This window comes from Pelophylax lessonae (genome assembly GCF_965119305.1).
Source record: "Pelophylax lessonae genome assembly, chromosome: 11".
NCBI lineage: Eukaryota > Metazoa > Chordata > Amphibia > Anura > Ranidae > Pelophylax > Pelophylax lessonae.
This window is the reverse complement of record NC_138778.1, coordinates 170,558,148-170,583,443: the sequence shown is the minus strand read 5'-3', so window position 1 is coordinate 170,583,443 and position 25,296 is coordinate 170,558,148. Positions and strand designations below refer to the sequence as shown.

At 44.0% G+C, this 25,296-nt stretch overlaps 1 protein-coding gene across 2 annotated transcripts in view; it reads right to left on the bottom strand.

Moving 5' to 3' along the window:
- The window catches only part of LOC309566675 (NXPE family member 1-like), a gene marked incomplete at its 5' end in the record, with an annotated part of 77,919 nt that overhangs the window by 21,274 nt on the left and 31,349 nt on the right, over window positions 1-25,296 (bottom strand). The window contains 2 exons of one of the 2 annotated variants that reach the window (XM_082271928.1): window positions 1,256-1,474; window positions 10,577-10,638. In XM_082271928.1, the coding sequence (XP_082128054.1) occupies window positions 1,256-1,474; window positions 10,577-10,638 (281 nt within the window). The remainder of the gene's footprint in view (window positions 1-1,255; window positions 1,475-10,576; window positions 10,639-25,296) is intronic. The other variant, XM_082271929.1, reaches the window with a different exon arrangement.

Below are 25,296 nucleotides of genomic sequence, written 5' to 3'. Positions count from 1 at the left end.
AATTGATTTCTGTACAACCAGATCGTCAGGTTTTTCCTTATCGATCCGTGCCACCAGCTATAGCTGACAGCACTGACCAATATTCATTAATAGTATTCTGACATCGCCTGTCCCTGCTGTCAGAACTCAATAGGAGGATTCCTCCCTCACAATGAATGTGTGGATGGGGGAATCAGATCATTTTATATTTTTCCTTTAACCTGCTGGTAAATGAAAAAAAATGATGAATATATGGGCTGACTTAGCTGTGGAAAGGTTCCAAGGCAAGGCCTTGTTGTCATTCACTGCTTCTACTATCCTTATCAACTCATCCTCGGTCAATAATCTATAAGATTATATTGATGTGAATGTGTAATGTATATGTAAAAGCGCTGCGTAAATTGACAGCGCTATATAAGTACCTGAAATAAAAAAATAAATTATATAGAGCACAGTATAAGACAGATGTATAAGAGCACAGTTATACATAAAGATGAAATACACATAGATGAATCTTTGTAGCACTACCCCCGTAGGAGTCACTGATTAGGATGGGTCCTCTGTTCTTTGCCTCAACCTTTTCCAACTGTTTTCACAGCCCCTCTGACACACCAGGTTGAGTGTACAAACATACAATATCACAGGAAACCTTTGCAATTTCCTCATCACACACAATCCTGGAAAAGGCCAAATAGTAAGCAGGCGCTGTAACAAATACAAATTGGAGACTAGTAAATCTATAGGTCAAATCATATATTATCAGCACCCTGTGGAATTATTATAATTAAATCCAAACATTTATTAAGATGGTCATATCACTCCAATAAAATGCAATGTTTTGGGGCCATGCAAGACCCCTTTTCACTGGCTGATGAAGGGGTCCAGCGTGCCCCCAAAACTTTGCACCTTACTGCTGTGATGCGATCATCTTCAAAAAGCTTTTGGCTTAATCTTGAAGAACCATGGTGTGCTGGCAATATATATGCTTTAAAACCAGTGTCACCAGGGCCATCAGGACTAGTGTCTCCATTAGAAAATAATCCATCTATTCCTGTTCTGGTGAGAAATCAACATTATGCGATTTTCTCTTACTTTCACTTTCAGTAATGTTGGTCATCAGGACAAAGAGAGGGTGAATCTCCCTAATACAGACAACAATGAAAACCTACATAATAAAAGTGCTCTAATCCCCCTCCACTCTACCCAAAGAATACTTTAAGTCATGTGTTCCCTGGGATTACACATTAGAATTTCAAAAAGCAAAGTGGATACTTACTCTTTAGGACTTTTGGGAAGAACTCTATCCATTGACGAACTGTTGAATCGCCCATCAAATATATCATTTTGCCAGCCAAACATTTACTTATGTTTAACAAGGGCTCAAAAGAAGAAAGATTGCAATGTGAGGGGAACCATTGGTTCTTTAGGAAATAACCACTAGGGAAGGGAAGAGAGGTCCCAATTTGGCATTTTGAAGTCACATTCATAGGAGTTTCTGAAAAAGAATTGTGTTAACATAAGTTTTTTGTTTTTCTTTTCAAAAAGCTCTTTTGGTCTTTATTTTTAGTACACGTTAGTATCATTATGAATTTTAAAGGGCATCTATAAAATTAAATATCAAAGTCGAATTACAGCCAAATGTTTTTGTTGTACTGGGTAGAGGAAAGAAAGGTTAGAACCTCTGACCGATTCTTTTTCTGTCTGTGTCCCTAATGGTCATTGAGTTCACCTTAGTTCCTGCCTCAAAGACACAATAATAATTGAGTGGACATCTCCAAAAAGTGAAGGAATTCACTTGTGTAACTTTACTTCTTCGCTTTTAATAGCTTGTATAGTGCTAAACAGCTGGAGCTAAATGATTTGGAACCGAGAAACTCTAAACGTACTCTCTTATTTGCATACATGGGCCTGAATAGATCTTCAGTTAGACAGAGACAGTTAAAATACTGATTAAAAGACAGGTAAAGGGTATAGCCTTTCCCTATTCTATCTAAAAGGCAATAACTTTGGATGGTGTTCCTCTGTATGATATGTAGATGCAGTGGTTAATTAGGTCCTCATGTGTTATTGGTTGCATTGTGTGTTGCACACTAGGATATAATCACAGGTGGTACAGACCAACCAATTGCTTTTTGGCCCTTAATTGCAGGTGGCCCAGAAACAATTGCTTTTCTCCTCTTACACCAGGATGCCAATTTACTAGAGAAGTAAAGGTAAAGTGTTACTGAAAATGGTCACTGAGCTTAGTAAATAAAATAAAGTTGCGTTAACTCCAATCAACCAATTATACCCCCAAAAAAAAAAAACTGTTTTTTATCACTTCCCTTGATTTAAAGTGAGAACAGGTTCAACCTATTTAATTAACATGCAAGTGAACCCCAAAATGTCTGCTCTTGTGGGTGTAAAGCTGGCTGCAACAATTATATCTGACTTTCCCGGCTCTGCGTCATGTCAGTACATGACAGGTTGACTTTGCCCCTCAACCCCATTAGGATAACCTTAATATATCAAATAAAAAGTGATGTCAGAGCGCCAAAGGTGTTCTTTAGTCCTTGCTGCAGGCTTTCCTGATATAGCTGGAGGTTCCCCTTTTTCCTACCTGGTTTTTGCTCTTCTGGATGAATGACCCTCTGGTGGGTACTAAATGGGTAGGTGCTCCTGGTACCATGGCCTGAGATAATCACGTAAAGTGCATTAAAGTATTATTAATGTAGTCAGTAAGTAGGAAAGTCATCCTGGGATTTTTTAACCTTTCGCCCTGCTCTTCCCTTTTTCTACCTTACCCTGTGGTTTGGGATAGTGGCATGGGGTTTAGATTGGCAGTCATCCCCCCTCCTAGTGGGCAAGTTCCATGCTGCCATGTCCTTTGGAGCATAGTGGTTCAGCCACTTATGCCACCTCACCCACCATCGGCATTGCAGGATGGCAGGTTGGTCCTGCTTCCTTTTGTGGGGAGACATTTATATGCCTGCATTTCCTGGAGGTGGCTACATTCCTGCCAGCTTTATTTGGCTGCTTGACCCTCTGCTGGTATTTTTAGTCATTTATTCTCTGTGTCTTTGTTCCTCTGTTTCCTTATATCTTACCTCTTGTCCTTTCCATTTAGCCCAGGATGAGCACCTCTGCTCCTGAGGTCTGCTTCCAAGTACGATAGTGAAGCATTATTTTTTTTTTGTTTGTTTTTTTGGGAGAATTTTTTTGGCAGTCGCTTTTCTCTTGGTTTTTACAGGGAAAGGAGTTCTGCTCACCAAATCCGTAGGAGGCCTTTGTCATCTAGGGATTAATGCTTACATTCTCTGCATGGGAAGGATAAAACTAAGCTGCATCATAGGTGCTAAAGTTCAGTTTCTCACATCACATGATCTGCCCTAATGATGTCATCACAGTTGTTCGGCTTCACCACATAGACATTATGACTCTCTGAGGGCCTGGTGGTGGAGCCTGATGGGCTTTTGGCACAGATTCTTTGCCTTCTAAATTTTTGTGTAAAGCCTGCTTTAAAGAAGTCCCCCTTGGTGGACTTAGCGGAAATTTAGGATATCAGACCCTATATCAAAGAGGCAGTGATGAACATCATGAAGAGCTTATTGTCCTTTATAGCAGCTAGGAGACCTCAGTCCTAGCTAACATCCTTTAGTGGGGTATCTCCAGGTCCCAATGGTTTGTAAGAGAATCCAGAACCAGACCTTGATTCTGTGGAGGAAGGAACTGACGTCTTTTCTATTGATTTTGTCATCATCCTTTCCATTCTGTCAGTGGTGAAGCATCCAATTGAGTAACAGGAGGGTCATTTGCCCGCCCATCACAAAAGCACAAGAAGTACTATCCAAATTTAAAGAAATAGCTTCTGCTTTTTCTTTGATGCCAGAGATAAGAGAGCACATGAAGGAGGAACAGGGAATGAGAAAGCTCAATGCCACCTTGCAGTGCCAGGCGAGGCATATAACCCTTCTTCTGGATGAGTCACTCTCTCTCTCCTTCAAAGATTCTATGGAGAGAAGAGTGGATGCTGATCTCAATAGGATTTTTACTACAGCCGGGGATGCCTGCAAGCTGGCTTATGTGTTAACATCAGTAGCCAGGGCCTTAAGGGCTGGGGTACCAAGATTGAGTTGTCCCTGAAGTAGAAGTTTGATTAAGATAATGCAGCTCTTGAAGATATCAAGCTGTTTTCAGATTTTAGAGCAGAAGCTTCGGTGGGCCAAATCACATAATCGTCAGAGTCATGGCTCATTCTGCCATGGCCAAAAGAGTCTTTTGAAGCACTCATCAACTGATTTGGTCTCTGAACAAGACTTGTGCTCTATTCTGTTTTTACAGTAGAAGGAATACTTTTTCGTGTAACATTTGAGAACACTATTCATTGGATAACTGGGGGGGGAAATCTGGTCTTCCTCCTTTAGGAGATGGCATTGTTAACAGTCTTCTTAATCAAGGACAACTCAGCATTAATTTAAGGGTCACTTTCTTATTGCCTGGGAAGAGAGTACATGTAAGTTTATTGGCACAGCAGCCAGGGTTTTTTTCTCAGGCAGTCTAAATCAAGAACAGCCAGTCCTCTAAGGCTTCTGGAAAATTTCCTACCCAGTGGGTGTCAGCGGGAGCAAGACTTTTTTTTTTGGCAAGACGCTGGGTAGCAAATGTTGCATTTTTAAGTATGCTGGGTCTTCAGTGTGGTTCAAAAGGGTCTTCACCTCAGGTTTACAGGGCCTCCCCTGAACCACCATTTTCTTTTCACAAAGATCCCAGGATCTCTTGAGAAATGGTTGTTGCTAGAGCAATGTGTCACTGACTTGTTGCAGTTGTAGTCCATTGTACCAGTGCCAAAGTTTTAATTATGACAAGGCATGTATCCCATGTTTTCCTCGTGAAAAAGGCATCCAGTAATTGGAGAGCAATGTTAAACCTCAAGAGATATTAAAGATATAAAGTCTTATCGTATAGAGTGTCTGGGTACCATAACGCCGGTTGTACAAACAGAAAATTAAATCATCTCAATGGACCTTGAAAGTGCCTACTTCCATGTGCCCATAGCCAAGGAGCATCAGAAGTATTTGAGATTCCACTTCAGAAATCACCATTTTCTGTTTTAGTGCTTACTGTTTAGCTGGAGTTCAGCTCAAAGAACCTTTTCAAAGTATTTATGGTGGAGTCAGCATATCTCTACAGGCAGAATGTCCGAATATACAGTATCACTATTTCAACAATAGACCCTTCCTAGTACCAGGGCTAGTTAAGTCCTTTTATGTGCTAACATTCAGGGCCGGTACAAGGGGGGGGCGGGAGGGACGGGTGCCCTGGGCGGAGTATGGGAGGGGCGCTGGGTTGCCAGTAAGAAGACTCACACAATGGCTTTCACTCCTCTGAATGCTGCAACTGCCAGTCCAAAAACGGGGCTAAAGATGCGCCCTTACCCACTGGCTGCCTCCTCTGTACAGGGGGGACTCACATGCCTTTACAGAAGGGAGAAGGGAGCTTTCTCCCGGGCTTTAGTTCCTCAGTGTGGCCAGATCGGGGCTGTAACAGGCAGAGCTTCTCTGCAGGGGGGCGGAGCAAGAAGAGGACACTACACTGCAGCCCGATCATTACTCCCGCCCACTCGCCCAGCACTGAAGACATCAGAGCTCAGCAAATGGCAGAATGAAGATGTGACAGCCAGGATGGATGGATGGATGTCTTCTGCACCTGTGAGTCCAGATCTATTCTGCCTTCCAAACTGTACCTGGCTGTGCTGTAAACTTGTCCTGTACTTTGCCAAATGTGAAAGTGAAAGTAAAATGGATTCATATAGTGGGAATATACTGAGATGTTTGAGTATTCCACAAAGTGTAAAATAACTCCATTCCATTATGTTACTGACACTTGTAGCTGCAGGCAGCAAAGATGGATATAGTGGTGATAGAGCACAGTGAGAATTGGTGGCCATTGTAAGTTTCTTTTCTCTGTGCTCTTCATGCACATGGCATTGTCAGTTCTCCTGATCTCCCTCCTGTGTGTCCTGCTTCATTTATCCCCTGATGTCCCTCCTGTGTGTCCTGCTTCATTTATCCCCTGATGTCCCTCCTGTGTGTCCTGCTTCATTTATCCCCTGATCTCCCTCCTGTGTGTCCTGCTTCATTTATCCCCTGATGTCCCTCCTGTGTGTCCTGCTTCATTTATCCCCTGATCTCCCTCCTGTGTGTCCTGCTTCATTTATCCCCTGATCTCCCTCCTGTGTGTCCTGCTTCATTTATCCCCTGATCTCCCTCCTGTGTGTCCTGCTTCATTTATCCCCTGATCTCCCTCCTGTGTGTCCTGCTTCATTTATCCCCTGATCTCCCTCCTGTGTGTCCTGCTTCATTTATCCCCTGATCTCCCTCCTGTGTGTCCTGCTTCATTCATCCCCTGCCTCTACATTACAGCTCCGTGCAAGCACAGGAAATGTGCAGAATTGCTCTGATAGCCCCAGGATCTCAGCAGAGATAGAGGAGTTGTCCTGAAGCACAGAGCTCTTCATGTACAGACTGGGGCAGTGCTGGGGAGAAATCTTGGGAGTTTAGCTGTAGAAAAACATTTCAGCAAGCTGCAAATGCCATAGAGTCCTTGTTGGGAATCAGAGCTCCCTGTGTGACCTCCTCATTCTCTTTCCCAGATTCACTTCAAACAGGTGAGCAGAAAGCAGAGGTGTGCTGAAGTGCGGAGTGGTGGCTCCGGTTTTCCATAGGCTAGTGATGTATGTTGTGAATTGGTCTAGAAACTAGAAGGAATGTAGTAACAGATCAAACTGTCAGGATTACTAAACTCCTAGCAAACCAAATTCAAAGTATATTTTGTCTCAATTGTGATCCTGGTGTTGGTGTCAACTAGCCAGCAACAGGAGAGGACAGGAAAACTACTGACCCGATCCTACAGCATCGATCCCTCATCAGCCAGACTGACAAAGGACATTCCACAGTTTGTCAGCATGGTGGCAATGTCAGGTGATGATGTTCTCTGCTCTCACTAGCAAACCTGTCACCAGCAACAGGGTCACCAGTGTAAAGAAGACATTAAAGTGGCATTAAACCCACTAGTAAACATTATATTGCAGGTTACCAATTCTTAGTTGTGAAGGCTGAATTTGTTTTCCTTTTTTAGGCTTTCTTTCTTCCGTTTGTTTTTATCTGGTGATCCAGCCAGCAAGTCTGTTTTTCAAAAGAACAAGCTCACTTGCAGTTACAGAGATGTGACAAACCATTTACCACTGGCAGGGGTGCTTACAAAGGTCAGCATATATTTAAGTAAAACCTTTATACTAAAAGAAAAACAAATGTTACAGTAAATGATTATAAAGTGGGAGCTGGAGTTTGGCTTCAATTTGTTAGTGTATCTAAATTTGCGAGTTCATCTAACACTCCCCTCCCCCCAGACTGACAGCACTGCTGTCTGCTGTGCTGCCTGTGCTTCTTCATCCAGAGTGGGAGCACTCTAATAAAGCAGGTGTGCTACTGGCCAGAGCACCAGACGAAAAACAGTGGAAAAAAAGCCTAAGAAAAGAAAACGAATGCAGCCACCACATTTAATGATTGGTAAGCTGCAATATATTACATTTTTGGTTTTCAGGTAATTATTTCTTTAAGTGAACCACTCCCCAGTTCATGCACCCTAAAGTATTGTAGATATTCGGAACAAACAGTAAAACAACTTTAAAGTGGACCCTCCCCACCCTAAAAACCTTTGGACCTTCTGAATGCCCCCCTTCCACAATCATAAAAGTCTGAACTCTGCGCCATTTGCTACTGAGCCCTTGCACTGTTCCTGCCCTTACATCTCTTGCCACACCCAATAGTCAGCACAGTGAAAGCCGCATCCAATTTTTGCCACACACTGCACTTTCCTCTAGAAGCAGGTCCCAATTTATTATTTTAAAAATAACCCCGTTCCTGACTCCTGCACTCACACTTTTTTTTTTGCTTCCAACCCTTGAACTTTGTAATTTATCCAATCCTGAATTCTGCACTATATGTGGCTAACAGGTATAGGTAAGATGATGATTAGTCATGCGTGGCTGGGGGGGGGGGGGGGGGGGGGGGCGCAATTTGAAATGTTCGCCCTGGGCGCTGGATGACCTTGTACCGGCACTGCTAACATTACGCAAAGACAGAAAAATGGAAAACTGTTATCAGTACTTACTGTGATTTCCTAGCTCTGCCTCATGTTAGCACATCTCTCTTTATTCTGTTAAAAGTAATTTTATAGTACACCTCTGGCTGTCTGCCACCTCTTTTTTTTTTTTTTTCCAACAAGTTTATTGAAGAGTAATGAGGTTAACAACGTGTAATTATACTTTTCACATTGTATGAAGAAATAACAATCATATCTGATCCAATAACATTATAAACGAGTAGGTATCAGTTTACATTAGGCAAAAGAAATAATCAGATGTTAAGGAAAACGTATGTTGAAACACGTGTTAATACAGGAATGATAAAACTGAGGTGAATCGCCCTTTAGAGTGAGAAGTTTTATGTTGAAACAACATAACCCATGAAATATGGCTGTTAAGGGCTAACATCTTTTTCCGCTTAATAAAGCTAAAATAACAGAGTAAGAGGTAGAATATCAGAGGAAGTGGGGGAGCGGACCCTCTGACCAGCATTGGGTCCGCTGGGATGGGGAAGGAGTAAGCTAGAGAAGTAAGATGGGGAAGAGGGAGAGGGAAGGCAAGGAGAGTGGGCAGAGGGGAGGCGGGTAGGGACCAAATCAACTTATGTGTCTAAGCCACTTAAGGGATCATGAAGATAAATGATAATACGGAGGAGGTGGATTAACTAATTAGTAGAAGAGTTAGTAAGCTGTTCATATTCGGCGGAGTATCGGAAAATGATCCAATCTGTCCAGATTTTAAGATATTTGTTTGGAGAGTCATGAACTGTAGATATGAGCTCCTCCATTTCGGAGATTTTGTTGATCTGGGTAAGCCAAGTATGTAGGGATGGGACTTTTGTGGTACCCCAAAGTCTGGGGATGCAAAGCTTGGCAGCATTTATCATAATCATAGGAAGGGATTTGAAGTACTTAGGTGGAGAGTTGGGGTGAAAGTGCAGTAGAAACTGAGCTGGATGTAATTGTAAGTCTTGAGTGGTTATTTTGAGTATGTGGGATTTGACCGTATTCCAAAATGGCTGTATCAGGTGACAGGACCACCAGATATGTAGTAAATCTGCATGAGATTGTTTGCACCTCCAACATTAATTTGGGATATCTTTATTATATTTGTTGATCAGGAATGGGGTGCGGTACCATTTGGTAAGTATCTTATAATTATTTTCTTGAATGGATACATTTATTGATCCTTTTAAGATGTTACGATATATTTTTTCCCATTGGGGGTCTGTCAGAGGTAAGTCCAAATCAATGCCCCAGTCATCACACAGTTTGCCAAGTTGTATAGGGCAGGAATCCCAAAGAAGAGAGTGTATAGCTGATAGCAGGTGTCGCTGGGGTTGCTGAAGTGCACAAATTTGTTCAAATTTGGAAAAAGGTGCCTCTTTAGGATTTTTTTTCAGGCGTGCGGAGACAAAGTAATGGAGTTGTGTGTATTCCCACCAGGTCAATGCGGGACTAAGTATAGCATTTTTGAGATCCTGAAAGTTAGGAAATTTCCCATTTTGTAAGAGGTGGAAAATGCGAATTCCTATATCATTGGGAACCGAGCGCAGGGTGTGTGAGGATTGGCCCGGAGGGAATTGCGAGTTGTCTAGTAAAGGAGTAAGGAGGCTATGTTTACGGATTAGTTGGTGTTTGGCGTTTGCTGTATGAAAACAACGAATGGTGGGACCTATTAACGGGTGTTTTTTAGGGAGTCCTGTAAGGAGGAATAAATTAGCCAAGGGGTACTTTGAATGGGAATCTGAGAGAGAGAGTCTTCCAATTCAACCCAATCCTTTTTGTGCTTCTGTGCGTGCCAGTCTGCTATGCGTAAGAGGTGTGATGCCTGGTAGTACAAGTAGATTTCTGGGATTCCCATTCCACCTTTGGATTTGGGTCTTGAGAGTGTCTCAAATTTAATGCAAGGGGCTTTGTGATGCCAGATAAAGGATCTGATGGCCTTTTTTAAAGTGGAGAAGAAGTGTAAGGGCAGTTGAATGGGAACCGTTTGTAATAGGTAGAGGATACGCGGAAGCACATTCATTTTGACAATTGCAGCACGACCGAACCATGAAAAGTGCACTTTATTCCACTTTTTAAGGTCTTGGAAAATATCCTGTGAAATAGGAAGATAGTTTTTTTTGAATAGGTTATTTAGATCCGTGGGGATTTCGATACCCAAGTATGTGATGGTATCCGTTTTCCATTCGTAGGGGAAGGATTGTTTACACCGCTCAACTATTGGGTCAGGGAGGGATATGTTAAGTGCTTCCGATTTGGATCTATTTATTTTGAAGTTAGAAAAAAGTTACACTTTTTTTATCTACTAAGGGTTGTCCTATTGTAGTTAAGGAGTGTAGTCAACCCTTACTGTGCTGACATGAGGCAGAGTCAGGAAAGAAAAATTACAGCAAGTATTGATAACAAATTCTTCTTCTTCCTCTTTTGATTTACCAGCAAAAAAATAAAAATAAAAATGCAGACTTACTTGGGCATGTTAAAACGTCAATGCTTCCAACATCTTTAGGAATTTCTATGCCAATTTTGGACCTTTAATATGAATAATGCAAGAACAAGAAAAATATTTACAAGTGCAATGGTGCAGATATGCTTTCATTGTATGTTTATATAATGCTCCCCCCCCCAAAAAAAAAAAAGTTTATCTAAACCTAAAAAAATAAAGTGTATTATATTGCAGCTTACCAGTTCTTAGATGTGGCAGCTGCTTTGCTTTTTTTTAATACACTTTTAGTACTAGACTGAAAACGCTTACTCACTGTACTGTATCAATGGAGGAGTAGTGTTGTCACCCTAGGCTGCTCTCCTGATCTAGACAACAAACATTTCCTCACCTCCATAACAAAGAAGAGGGGTTTTGTAGTTTACAGAACAGAACTGGGGATGAGATTTCTGTTCAGCGCACAGAAAGTTCAAGGCACAATAGATTTCTAGCAGGATCAACAAGTTCCCCGCTGAGAGAGAGTGACAGTCTGCTGTTGTAAACACAGCAGACCGTTGTTCTCTCTGAAATGAACACAGAGCGCCTGTGAACCTCCAATTCAGGATCATAGGTCTCTGTGTTCATTTCACAAGTCCCTCCCCGAGAAACAGTTAGAAAACACTCCCCTAGGCTCACACTTAGCCCTTTGATCAACCCTGGGTTAACCCCTTCCCTGCCAGTGTCATTAGTACAATAACAGTGCATATTTTTAGCACTGATTACTGCACTAATGTCACTGGTTCCCTCAAAAGTGTTAAAAATCTGTCTGCCCCAATGTAACAGTCCCGCTAAAAAATCGCTGATCACCGCCATTACTAGTAAAAAAAAATGGATTAATAAAAATGACATAAGTCTTTCCCCTAGTTTGTAGACGTGATAACTTTTGTGCAAACCAATCAATATACACTTATTTGGATTTTTTTTTTACCAAAAATATGTGGCAGAATACAAATTGGTCTAAAATGATGAAAAAAATTTGAATTTGAATTTTTTATTTTTATTGGGAATGTTATATAGCAGAAAGTAAAAAATATTGTTTTTTTGTTTATAGTGCAAAAATAAAAATTGCACAGGTTATCAAATACCACCAAAAGAAAGTTCTATTTGTGGGGAAAAAAGGTCATCAATTTTATTTGTGTACAGCGTTGCATGACCATGCAATTGTCAGTTAAAGTAACACAGTGCTGTATCTCAAAAAATGGCCTGGTCATTAACCACTTAACCCCCGGAAGATTTTACCCCCATTCCGACCAGGGGGTATTTTGCGATTCGGCACTGCGTGACTTTAACGGACAATTGCGCGGTCGTGCGACGCTGTACCTAAACGAATTTGGCGTCCTTTTTTTCCCACAAACAGAGCTTTCTTTTGGTGGTATTTGATCACCTGTGCGATTTTTTGATCACGCGCTATAAACAAAAAAAGAGCGTAAATTTTGCAAAAATAGCAATATTTTTCACATTTTTTTATATGAAATTCCCCAAAAAAAAAATTTAAAAATCAAAATTTTTTTACTTTTTCGGCCAATTTGTTTTATGCTACCTATGTTTGGTAAAAAAAATCGCAAAAAGCGTATTTTGATTGGTTTGCGCAAAAGTTATCGCGTTTACTAACAAAGGGAAAGATTTCTGTCATTTTTGTTGTTTTTTTTTTAACGTGTAATGGCGGCGATCTGCGATTTTTTTTGCGGTACTGCGACATTGGGGCGGACAGATCGGACCCTTGACTGACATTTGTGACACTTTTGGGGTTACCAGTGACATTTCTACAGTAATCAGTGCTATATATATGCACTGTTACTGTAAAAATACACTGGTAGTGAAGGGGTTAACTTTATTTGGGAGGGAAGGGCTGTGTGTATCCCTAGGGGCGTGCTTTCTACTGTGATTGGCTGGGGCTTGAGCTGTATGGACACTGATCAACGGATCTACATACTAGATCCGAGTGATCAGTATCCTAACAGCAAGGAGAATGACAGGTGGCTTGTTTACACAAGCTGCCTGACATTCTCCCTCTCCCCCGCCGATCGCCGAGTGACCGGCGGACATCGGGTCCGCCGGTCACACGCGCGGGGGGGTCCGTGACCACGCGGGAGCGCGCCTCCGGGGGCGCGCGCTCGCTCCCTAGACCCTCACAAGCTAGTGACGTAGCCCTACGTCACTTTGCCTGTGAGGGGCTGACTGCCGACGTAGATCGGCGTTAGGCAGTCGGCAAGTGGTTAACGGGGTAAATCCTTCAGGTCCAGAAGTGATTAAAAAAACTGTATTTGAACTCACTGCAAAGTATATTCTCATGGGCAATAAGTTTAAAAGGCTAAAAATAAAACCTATGTGGTTTCCAGTTAAAAAAAGCTATAAATAATAAGAAAAGAGCTTTTAAAAAATTTAAAAATGAAGGAACACTATCATTGTTTAATTGTTACAAATAATATAACAGAATATGTAAAAAGGAAATCAGGGACGCAAAAATTCAAAATGAAAGACAGATTACAAAAGATAGTAGGACAAACCCCAAAAAATTATTCAAATGTATTAATAGTAAAAAGGTCAGGTCTGAGAAAAATAATCTGGAGTGGGTGACTGGACTAAATGGCATCCACCCATGCATCCTAAAATAATTGAGCTCTGTCATTTCAAAGTCTTTGTTTCTAATTTTTAAGGACTCGTTAAGGACTGGAATAGTACCACTGGATTGGCGTAGGGCCAATGTGGTGCCTATATTTAAAAAGGGATCAAAGTCTTTGCCAAGTAACTATAGACCTGTTAGTTTACCTTCTATAGTCAGGAAGATACTGGAGAGTTTAATAAAAGACCATAGATTAGTTCTTGCTGGAAAGAAATATTTTAGGCAACAGACAGCATGGATTCATGAAAGACAGAAGTTGTCAAACAAACCTGATTTCCTTTTATGAGGCGGTAAGTAACCTTGGACAGAGGGGTGGCTGTGGACGTAGTGTACTTGGATTTTGCAAAAGCGTTTGACACAGTTCCCCACACATGGCTAATGTGTAAGGTAAAGTCTACAGGCTTGGAAAGATCAGTTTGTAAATGGATAGAAAACTGGCTAAAAGATAGAATTCAGAGAATATTGGTTAATGATTTTTACTCTGAATGGTCTAAGGTTATCAGTGGTGTACCCCAAGGTTCAGTGTTGGGACCCTTACTTTATAATATCTTTATAAATGATATAGAGTCTGGTATTAAAATTACCATTTCAGTCATTGCAGATGACACCAAGCTTTGCAGTGGAATCATTTCCTTACAGGATGTCTCCAACTTACAAGCCGACCTCAATGCATTGTTTCATTGGGCAACTATGTGGCAAATGAGGTTTGATGTTGATAGATGTAAAGGTTTGCACTTGGGGGCTAAGAATATGCATGCATCATACATACTAGGGGGGTACAACTGGGGTAATCCATAGTGGAGAAAGATCTGGGTGTTTTGGAAGATCATAAGCTTAATACTAGCATGCAAAGTACTTTCTTGTATAAAGAGAGGCATTGACTCCAGAGAGAGAGATATCATGTTGCCCCTGTACAAATTATTAGTAAGACCTCATCTGGGACATGCAGTTCAGTTTTGGCCACCAGTTCTCAAAAAGGATATCAGGGAACTGGAGAAAGTGAAGAGAAGTGTAACCAAACTGATAAGAGGCATGGAGGAGCTCAGCTATGAGGAAAGATTAGAGGAACTGAATTTATTCCCTCTTGAGAAGAAGAGATTAAGGGGGGGATATGATCAACATGTACAAATACATAAGGGGTCCATATAGTGAACTTGGTGTTGAGTTATTCACTTTAAGGTCATCACAGAGGACAAAGGGGCACTCTTTAGGTCTAGAGTAAAAGAGATTTAATCTGTGAAAATGTGGAATAGACTCCCTCCAGAGGTGGTTCAGGCCAGCTCAGTAGATTGCTTTAAAAAAGGCCTGGATTCTTTCCTAGGTATACATAATATAACCGGGTACTATTATTTATAGGTAAAGTTGATCCAGGGAATATCCGATTGCCTCTCGGGGGATCAGGAAGGAATTTTTTCCCCTGATGGAGAAAATTGGATCATGCTTTTCTGGGGTTTTTCACTTTCCCCTGGAATGACTGTGGGTATAGGATTGTATGGTTGTGTTTTCTTTTATTGTTTTTTATTGGTTGAGCTAGATGGACTTGTGTCTTTTTTCAACCTGACTACGTAACTATGTAACATCTAAATGTGTCTAAATGCATTTGCAAAACATGGCATTCAAAATATCAATACGTATAAAAGCGATGCTGTAAAATTATAATTCAAATGTATCAAAAAAAAAACAAAACTTTTTTTTGCATAATTTAACCAGTTGCCGACTGCCCTATAGCAGTTTTACTGGTACAGGGTGGCCGCTGTGCGCAGGATCACATTTATACATGTGATCCTGCACTTCTGGGTAGGGGCACTAATGCGCGCCACCGTCGGCTTACTCTCACTGTGATTATACACAGCAGGAGTCAATCGGCAGGTACTGCAGACTCAATGTCCACCCACCAATCATCCTGCAGAGAGGCAGAATAGCAGTCTTCCTATTTAAGCAAGGCAGATTGCTGTTCTGACAGGAGGAAAGGCATGGATCCAGAGTCTCTGCAAAGCAGGGACTAGGATCCATGCCTTCCCCTAGTAAAAGTATCTCCCACACTGTACTAAAACACAGACTAGACATACAGTTAACCTTTTGATTGCCCCTGATGTTAACCCCTTCCCAGCCAGTGTCATTAGTACAGTGGAAGTTTATATTTTACTGATCACTGTATTAGTGTCACTGGTTCTCCAAAACGTGTCAAAATGTCAATTAGTGTCTGCTTGTCCACCGCAAAATCACAGTCCCGCTATAAGTTGCTGATCACCGCTATTACTAGTGTAGCAGGTTTTCCAGGCCTGTGGCCTGATGTGGGTCTGCCATTATTACCGGTTACCTCTCCAGCCCATGTGAGCTGCGGCCCTAGGTGTGCGGACTGAGACATGAACCACTCTGGCATCTTTGTTTGGTTGTTTTATTGTAGATAAAAGGGGATGGGAGAAGGGAATGAGTGGGATACTCCTTTAGGCTTCAACTATGTACACAGAGCCGATCCGAGGCGGGTGCGGGAGGTGCACTGCGCCCAGGCGCCGCGTGAGGGGGGGCGCATGCCGCACATAACTTTAATCTCCCGCAAGTCGCGGGAGTCTCACTACAGCCGCTACAATTTTTTTTTTTTTGGAATTCCGGCACACAGGCGGAGTCAGGGCTCGAGTCCTGCAGGAGAAGCCAGAGAAGTTAGGTTACCTGTAGCTTTTGCGGGTTGATGTCCCACACGCTACAATCTCTGGCTGCTCTGTACGGCACCCAGCATCTGCCTCCCTCAGCCGCCTTTTACAGAGCAGAGTGAACCCGCCCCTCCTCCCTCGGCTCTGTCTGATGTATACAAACAGAGGAGCTTGGGAGGAGGAGATTGCTGTGGAGTGTCCATCTTCCGTGCGGATCTCAGGTCTGTGATTAGAGCAGACACACAGTCACACACACTATACATAACTCTTGCGGGCGGGGGGGGGGAGGTGGGTCAGAGGCACTCAAGGAAGGAGAGTGAGGGAGACAAGCTAAAAGTTATTACTTGCAGGGAATTAGGTGTGTGTGTGGGGGGGGGAGGGTTCTAAGTTCTAACAGGATACTGTATGTCCTAGAGGGGCTTTGGAAGAAGAGATGACTTATGCTGGGGGAGGGGGGTTGGATATGAAATCAGTCCACCCCCATCCCCCCCCACTCCCAGCACAAGTCATCTCTCCTTCCAAAGCCCCCCTAGGACATACAGTATCCTGTTAACCCCCCCCCCCACCCACCCACCCAAAATCAATGAGATGCTGGCTGCTAAACAACTGATAGAGATGTAGGGCAATCGCCCATGTGCCCACATTAGTGCCCCCCTGCCAGGCAAGTCCAAGTCAGTGGAGCCAGGTAGGGGGCACTGATATAAAGGTTCCCCCATATATCAGGACCCACCCCTTCCTTAGTGCATTCACTCTGCTGAAGGTGGTCTCTGGTGATCAGAGTTATCGGCATTCCCCTTTACATTAGTCTGCAGGATTCCCCTTATAGTGCAAGGGAGAACTCTGTGAATGCTGACGTGAAGAGGAACTCTGATGTAAAGGGCAACGCTGCGGATCTTAAATAAGTGAGAACTCTGATGCAAAGGTGAACACTGTGGACTCTGATATAAGGTGGTCTCTGGTCACCAGAGCCCCTACCTTATATCAGAGTTCTCCTTTAGAGCATGATCTGCAGAATTCCCTGTCAGAGTTCAGTTTGTAACGCTCCTGCATTTTATGTATTATGTGGATTTTCAGCTGCAGAAATATTCCACTTCAGTAGTCATGTAGAGAAACGCTGAGACACCATTCCCAACTCTCAATGACTCATCATGTGTGGATGATCTCAATTCAGCAAGTAAATACACACACTCAATAAGATGTTTCCTAGAGTGACTTATGTATATAGTAACACAGTGATGATAGGCTGAAGAGACAGGTTGGGTAGATGACAGACACTTGAAAGGAAATGTTCTTGAAAGTAAGATAGTAGCAGATGGGATGCAGATAGGTTTAGCAATCATGTATGGTAGCAGATGACAGAGTAGCAGGTGGACATACAAGAGAGATCAACCCAGTGCAAGAACAGGTGGTAGTAGGCTCAAGAGCTAGCAATCTTAGATAATGCAGATGTAGAAATAGTCCTTAGTATGCAGAGCTAGATAGTGTAAGCTTTAGTATGAAAGTTATAGAGGTTTCCCCTGTGGGGTACTTATCACTAATAGCAATGTAGCAGAGGAGAGGTTCGGCAAGAGCGGATGATCCGGTAGCGGGATACAGGGATCAGCGCAGCGTGGTTCCGACAGCGAGGTATGCTTGCAAGCATGAGAGCTTCAAGACAGGTTAGCATCAAGGCACAAAGCAGTTTGAACGAACACATGTGAGTGAGAGCCGGCGATCTAAATAGCCATCCAGTCCGGCGCTCAGTGATGACAGCATCAGTCTTAAAGGTGTATGCGCACCTTACCAAAAGAGAATGGTGGGGCGCATACACTTATGAAAGAGTAATTAGGGTACCCAAAGGTACCAGAACATTACAGTACCCCCCCTTAAGGCCGGCTCCTGAAGGCCTCTGGAGCTGGTTTGTCTGGGTACTTCGCATGAAAATTGCAGATTAATCTAGAGGCATGTATGTCAGAGGTGTTTAGCCAGGTGTCGTCTTGGGGCCCATAGTTCTTCCATCGAACCAAGTACTGAAGTCTTCCTCTGTGGATACGAGAAGCCAGAATCTCTTTTATCTCATATTCTTCTCCACCTTCAACTTGTACAGGAGGAGGAGGTGGGATAGTAGGCCTTATTCCTTGGTCAGGAACATGGGGCTTCAGTAGCGACACATGGAAAATGGGATGTATTTTGAGGTCTATTGGCAATGTAAGCTGTACTGCAGCTTTTCCAATAAGTTTCTTGATTGGGAAAGGTCCCAAGAACAAGGTCCAAGCTTTTTGCTAGGGATTTTCAGTCTTACATTTTTTGTTGAGAGCCAAACGAGGTCCCCGATAGCGTACTGAGGAGAAGGTCTTCTGCGAAGATCATAGTACTTCTTTTGTTGACTATGAGCGTGTGCAATGGTAGTATTAAGCAAACCCAGAGAGTCCTTTATTTGGGTAAGATAGTCTGAAGCTACTGGGTTATTTGAAGGAAGGATGCGTGGTGGAAGAATAGAGGGATGAAACCCATAGTTCAAGTAGAACGGACTCTGCTTGGTCGTACTGTGGGTTGCGTTGTTGTAGGCAAATTCTGCCAGAGGGAGAAGATCCAACCAATCATCCTGTTGGTAAGAAGTGTAACAACGTAAATATTGCTCGATGCATTGGTTGACTCTTTCAGTCTGTCCGTTGGTCTGCGGATGGTAAGGAGAAGTGAGCTTCCGCTCGATCCGTAGTATGTGACATAGTTCTTGCCAGAACTTGGAAATAAATTGTGATCCACGGTCAGACAGAAGAGTTTTTGGGATACCATGTAACTTAAAGACATGTTTCATCAGGAGTTCTGCCGTTTGTTTGGACGAAGGTAGTCTGCGAATAGCAATGAAATGTGCCATTTTTGTCAGATGGTCCACTGACACTAAGATGGTATTAAATCCTTTGGAAGGAGGCAATTCCACTATAAAGTCCAAGGACACAACTTCCCATGGAGTTTGGGGTATTGGTAGACTGCATAGTAGACCGGATGGTCTCGTAGTGTCAATTTTGGACCTGGCACAGACATTGCATGAAGAGATGAATTTTTGTATAGATGTTTTCATGTCAGGCCACCAGAATTGCCTGGTAATCAGATTAAGAGTCTTTGTCATACCCATATGTCCTGCCATAGGCACATCATGCGATAATTTCAAGATCTTGGTGCGTATGGTAGGTGGTATGTAAAGTTTGTCGTTGTAGTAGAGGAAGCCTTCTGCATCAGTATTTAGTTGTGGTGGGGGTGAATCCAAACTTATACCATGCAAAACCTCTTCCTTCAAGGAACGGACAACTCCAATAATGCGTTTGTGAGGTATTATAGGAACGGAAGGAATTTCGAAGCAGTTTTCTTCAGCTAGTCGTGACAGTGCATCCGCCTTTTTGTTCTTATCTGCAGGTGTGTAGGTCACTAGGAAGTTAAACCTTAGAAAGAATATTGACCATCGTACCTGTCGGTGCGAGAGAGTTTTGTTAGTCAGAAGATATTGGAGATTTTTATGGTCCGTGTATATAAGTATTGGTAATTGGGTGCCTTCGAGTAGATGTCGCCAATTCTCCAGAGCCAATTTTATAGCAAGCAGTTCCTTTTCACCCACTGGGTAATTTATCTCTGGACTGCTTAGGGATTTAGAAAAAAAGGCGACTGGATGAAGTGGTGAAGTGTGAGTTGGTCGTTGGGAGAGTATTGCTCCTACTGCCATGTTTGACGCATCTACTTCCAGAATGTATTGGAGGGATGGGTCTGGATGGCGTAGTATGGGAGCAGAAGTAAACCTTGTCTTTAACAGGTGAAAAGCTTTATTTGCTTCATCTGACCATTTGAATGGTTTTTTAATGCTAGTGAGCTGTGTGAGGGGTCTCACAATGGCAGAGAAGTTTCTAATGAACTTCCTGTAGAAATTCGAAAATCCAAGGAATCGCTGTAGCGCCTTGCGTGTGGTTGGTGTAGGCCAATCCTGAATGCAGGATATCTTACTCATGTCCATCTCGATTCCTGTTTTGGATATGATGTAGCCTAGAAACAGTACCTCTTCTTTATGAAACAGGCATTTTTTCAGTTTCACATAAAGGTTGTGTGCAAGCAATCTCGATAATACTAGTCTTACATGTCTTATGTGTTCAGACAGGGATCGTGAATATATAAGTATATCATCCAGATATACCACAACACAGACATCTATTAAGTCTCTGAAAATATCGTTTATAAATCGTTGAAAAACTGCAGGGGCGTTGCATAGCCCGAATGGCATTACAAGATATTCGAACAATCCGTATCTGGATCTGAATGCAGTCTTCCACTCGTGTCCATCACGGATTCGAATGAGATTGTATGCTCCTTTCAGGTCCAATTTTGAAAAATAGGTAGCTCCACGCACCTGCTCAATGAGCTCAGGGATAAGCGGTAGAGGATAGCGATCTTTTATTGTAATAGCATTCAATTGCCTATAGTCGATGATAGGCCTGAGACTTGAGTCCTTATTGCGGACAAAAAAGAGTCCTGCTGCTGTGGAAGAAGTGGAAGGTCTAATAAAACCTTTTTCCAAATTCTCATCCAAATAGTCTTTGAGATGGGAAAGTTCATCCTGTGAAAGAGGATAAACATGACCGAACGGCAATTTGCTATTTGGGAGTAGATCAATGCTACAATAATAGTCTCGATGGGGAGGTAGTGCTTGAGCATTTTTCTCAAGAAAAACCTCAGAGAGATCCTGATAACATAGTGGTGCAATCTCATCTGTCACCACAGACAGGATCTTCCCGAAAGACGGGAGGTTACACGTACCCTCGCAATAGCAAGAGAGGAAGGTCAGGGTCCGTTCCTTCCAATCTATGGTTGGTTGATGTGTGTGCAACCAGGGAAGTCCCAAAACAATGGGAAAGTGGGGTGAAGGTATTAGATCGAAGGTAGTGGTCTCCATATGAGACCCGTTAGTAGTGACTAGGAGTGCCTGTGTCTGATCAGTGATCGGACCAGAGGATAAAGGAACACCGTTAATAAGACTCACTGAGACAGGTTTAAGTTTAGAAATAATAGGAACTTTATTTAAAGCAGCAAAACGTATGTCAATATAATTTCCACAAGATCCTGTGTCAATCATGGCCTTAGTAGTAATCCTGTTCTGGTCCCACTGTAATGTTAAGCAAACAGAAAGGTAAGGGTTAGTGATTGAAGTTGTCAATCCCCCTAGGAGGACATGTGAACACTCACCCTTCTTTTTGTAGACTAGGGGACAGACGTTTATCTTGTGATCCGGGGATGCACAGTACAAGCAGAGATTACCAGATCGTCTTCTGGCTCTTTCCATAGTTGATAGAGGTGGGCGTATGGTTCCTACCTCCATAGGAACGGGGTCAACGGCCGAAATCCGAGAAGAACTGGATAATGGCATTCCCATTTTCTCAGCCTTTCTTTCTCGTAGTCTTCTATCTATGGTGATACTGAGTTGTATCAATGCATCCAGGGTTTTTGGCAGATCCGCTCGGGCGAGCTCGTCTTTAACGGCCTCTGATAGGCCAAGCCTAAATTGGGATTTCAGAGATGCATCATTCCATTCTGAATCAAGGGTCCATCTCTTGAATTCTGCGACAAAGTCTTCTACAGGTCTCCCACCTTGTTTCAAGGATCTTAATTGAAGATCGGCAGTACTCTGCCTATTGGGATCATCATATAGGCTAGTGAGTTCTGCTAGGAACAAGGCATAGGAGTTGAGAAGCTGGTCGCTTTTCTCAAAAAGAGAGTCTGCCCAGGCCCGAGGATCGCCTGTTAGGTAAGAAATAATAGTACAAACCTTAATGTGATCAGTAAGGTAGGTACGGGGTTTTAGCAAGAAAAGTAACTCACATGCATTTTTAAATTCGCAAATTTTTTTGCGATCGCCTGTAAATACCAAAGGAGGATTTATTTTGGGTTCAGGGGACTGAGCAGTGGTAAGTTGTGTCAGTCTAATTACCTGCTGCGACAGAGCCTGATTGTCTTCTTTTAATTCAGCAAGTGCGTGTATTAACGCAGGTACTTGCTGTTTTAATTGTGTCATCTGAGTGGTTATTTCTGCTGAATCCATTTGTGGTTCGTTCAATCTGTAACGCTCCTGCGTTTTATGTATGATGTGGATTTTCAGCTGCAGAAATATTCCACTTCAGTAGTCATGTAGAGAAACGCTGAGACACCATTCCCAACTCTCAATGACTCATCATGTGTGGATGATCTCAATTCAGCAAGTAAATACACACACTCAATAAGATGTTTCCTAGAGTGACTTATGTATATAGTAACACAGTGATGATAGGCTGAAGAGACAGGTTGGGTAGAGATGGTAAATGACAGACACTTGAAAGGAAATGTTCTTGAAAGTAAGATAGTAGCAGATGGGATGCAGATAGGTTTAGCAATCATGTATGGTAGCAGATGACAGAGTAGCAGGTGGACATACAAGAGAGATCAACCCAGTGCAAGAACAGGTGGTAGTAGGCTCAAGAGCTAGCAATCTTAGATAATGCAGATGTAGTAATAGTCCTTAGTATGCAGAGCTAGATAGTGTAAGCTTTAGTATGAAAGTTATAGAGGTTTCCCCTGTGGGGTACTTATCACTAATAGCAATGTAGCAGAGGAGAGGTTCGGCAAGAGCGGATGATCCGGTAGCGGGATACAGGGATCAGCGCAGCGTGGTTCCGACAGCGAGGTATGCTTGCAAGCATGAGAGCTTCAAGACAGGTTAGCATCAAGGCACAAAGCAGTTTGAACGAACACATGTGAGTGAGAGCCGGCGATCTAAATAGCCATCCAGTCCGGCACTCAGTGATGACAGCATCAGTCTTAAAGGTGTATGCGCACCTTACCAAAAGAGAATGGTGGGGCGCATACACTTATGAAAGAGTAATTAGGGTACCCAAAGGTACCAGAACATTACACAGTTGCACTGTAAGGGGAAATTCTGCAGACTCTGAGGCTGGCTGGGTTACATTAATCGACCTTCGTGCACTGCCACCACAGAGCCCACACCACAGAGCCAGCACTGCCACCACAGAGCCCAGCGCCACAGAGCCAGCACTGCCACCACAGAGCCCACACCACAGAGCCAGCACTGCCACCACAGAGCCCAGCGCCACAGAGCCAGCACTGCCACCACAGAGCCCACACCACAGAGCCAGCACTGCCACCACAGAGCCAGCACTGCCACCACAGAGCCCACACCACAGAGCCAGCACTGCCACCACAGAGCCCACACCACAGAGCCAGCACTGCCACCACAGAGCCCAGCGCCACAGAGCCAGCACTGCCACCACAGAGCCCACACCACAGCCAGAACTGCCACTACAGAGCCCAGCGCCACAGAGCCCACAGAACACAGCACTGCCACTACAGAGCCCAGCGCCACAGAGGCCAGCGCCACAGAGGCCAGCACCACAGAGGCCAGCACCACAGAGGCCACAGAGCCCGGCACCACTGAGGCCACAGAGCTCGGCACCACAGAGGCCACAGAGCCCGGGAACCACAGAGCCAAGCACCACAGAGACCACAGAGCCCGGCACCACAGAGCCCGGCACCACAGAGCCCAGCATATTACAGAGACCAGCATACCACAGAGACTGGTACCACAGCCCAGCACACCACAGAGACCGGCACACCACAGAGGAGCCAGGAATCAGGACCAGCAGCCAAGAATCAACGACCAGCAGCCAGCCCCAAGGCCCCAGGACCAAAAGCCAGCCCCAAGGCCCCAGCAGCCAGACCCCAGGAGGACCAGCAGCCAGACCCCAGGAGGACCAGCAGCCAGACCCCAGGACCAGCAACCGGAAAACAGACCAGCAGCTCAGCCCCAAAAACCAGGACCAGCAGCCAGGAATCAGGACCAGCAGCCAGGAATCAGGAGGACCAGCAGCCAGACCCCAGGACCAGCAGCAAAGCCCCAGAAGCCAGGACCCAGTCCCAGAAGCCAGGCCCCAGGACCAGCAGCCAGCCCCAGTACCCATTATTTAAGGTAAGTGAATTCTTCTAGTCTTGGGCCTTGGCATCAAAGTGCTATTAATTAATATAATATGGTTTATTTTTCTATTGTTCAGTGACACTCTAATGTAGTTTCTCATGGGGGCTGGAGGGGACTCTTTCTATCAGAGACACTCCAATAGGCACAGAGAGGGCCTCTGTAAGATAAACCCCCCTCCAGGTCCCATTAGACTCCGTTGTAGTCTCTAATGGGGCCTGGTGGGGGGTCTTTCTAACATAGACTTTAAAATGCACACAGAGATGACCTCTGCTTGAGAGACCCCCCCTCCAGGTCCCATGATACAACCCCATTGTAGTCTTTAATGGGTCCTGGTGGGGGGGGGTCTTTCTAACAGACAGTCTAACAGAGGCCCTCTCTGTGTTCCTTGGAGAGACCCCCCTCCAGGTCCCATTAGGAAAAGGGGAGGAGTTAGTAAGATGACCACGCCCACATGGGGGGGGCGCCATAAATATTTCTGCACCCAGGCGTCTGCTACCCTAGGATCGGCCCTGTATGTACACTTGGGAATTTGTTTCTGAAAATGCCCGCCGGCGCCAGCCAACGCTCACTACCTCTGAGAACACTCCGCAACTTAATAGAAGTGCTGAATACTCGACTTGTAGTCCAGAAGATCCAGGACTGTGAATTTGTAGAACCACTGACACTGTTATACTGCAACAAGTCACTGAACACTTCCCTCCCGCCTTGCTCTGGCTTGAGGTAGTATGTTGTAGAATCCTCTAAAGCTGTAAATCCCAACTGGCACACTCTGTACAATTCAGGGCCCAATAGCAGGTGCCCCCTTTAACATTGAACTCTTCGGGGTTCACTGTCTAGATACCCCCCTCTATAACTTCAGGGTCCTCAACCTAGGTACCCCCTTTCAGCTAGCTGGCACTGGATCCCAGAACCTCTTCCAGAGTGGTCCCCTTTAACTCTGGCAGACCCTCAGGGGCAATCCTCAGTACTCACGACTTGTATGCTCTTTCCTGGGACGGACCCCTCTTGCTCTCCACGGGTTCTCGGCACACCGGATCCCCTCAGCTCAACTCAGCACTCTCTGGATTCTCAGGCGACACCCCGAGACATCCGCTTTCCTCAGACAGGAGGAGAGACAGTCTGCCTCCTGGGACTCTGCTCCTGCCAAACACACCGTGCCATGCACTTCCCCCCAAACTTATGCCCACTCCCAGAATCCTTAGCAGCCTAATCTGCCTTCTGGGGTGGTTACAAGCTGACTTGTGTCTCCTGATTGGGCTTCCCACACTGGCCTATGAGAAGCCTCTCAGAGGAGCCAGTGGGGATACTTCTCCCCTCATCAGGCACATCTGGAAGCCCTGACACCCTAGCTAGATAAATCACAGCCCTGCTGTTAAGCAGAGGGGGCCCACTAAACATTTACCTAGCACCCACCTGTAGGGTGCTACACTAGTAAAAAAAATAAAAAAATAAA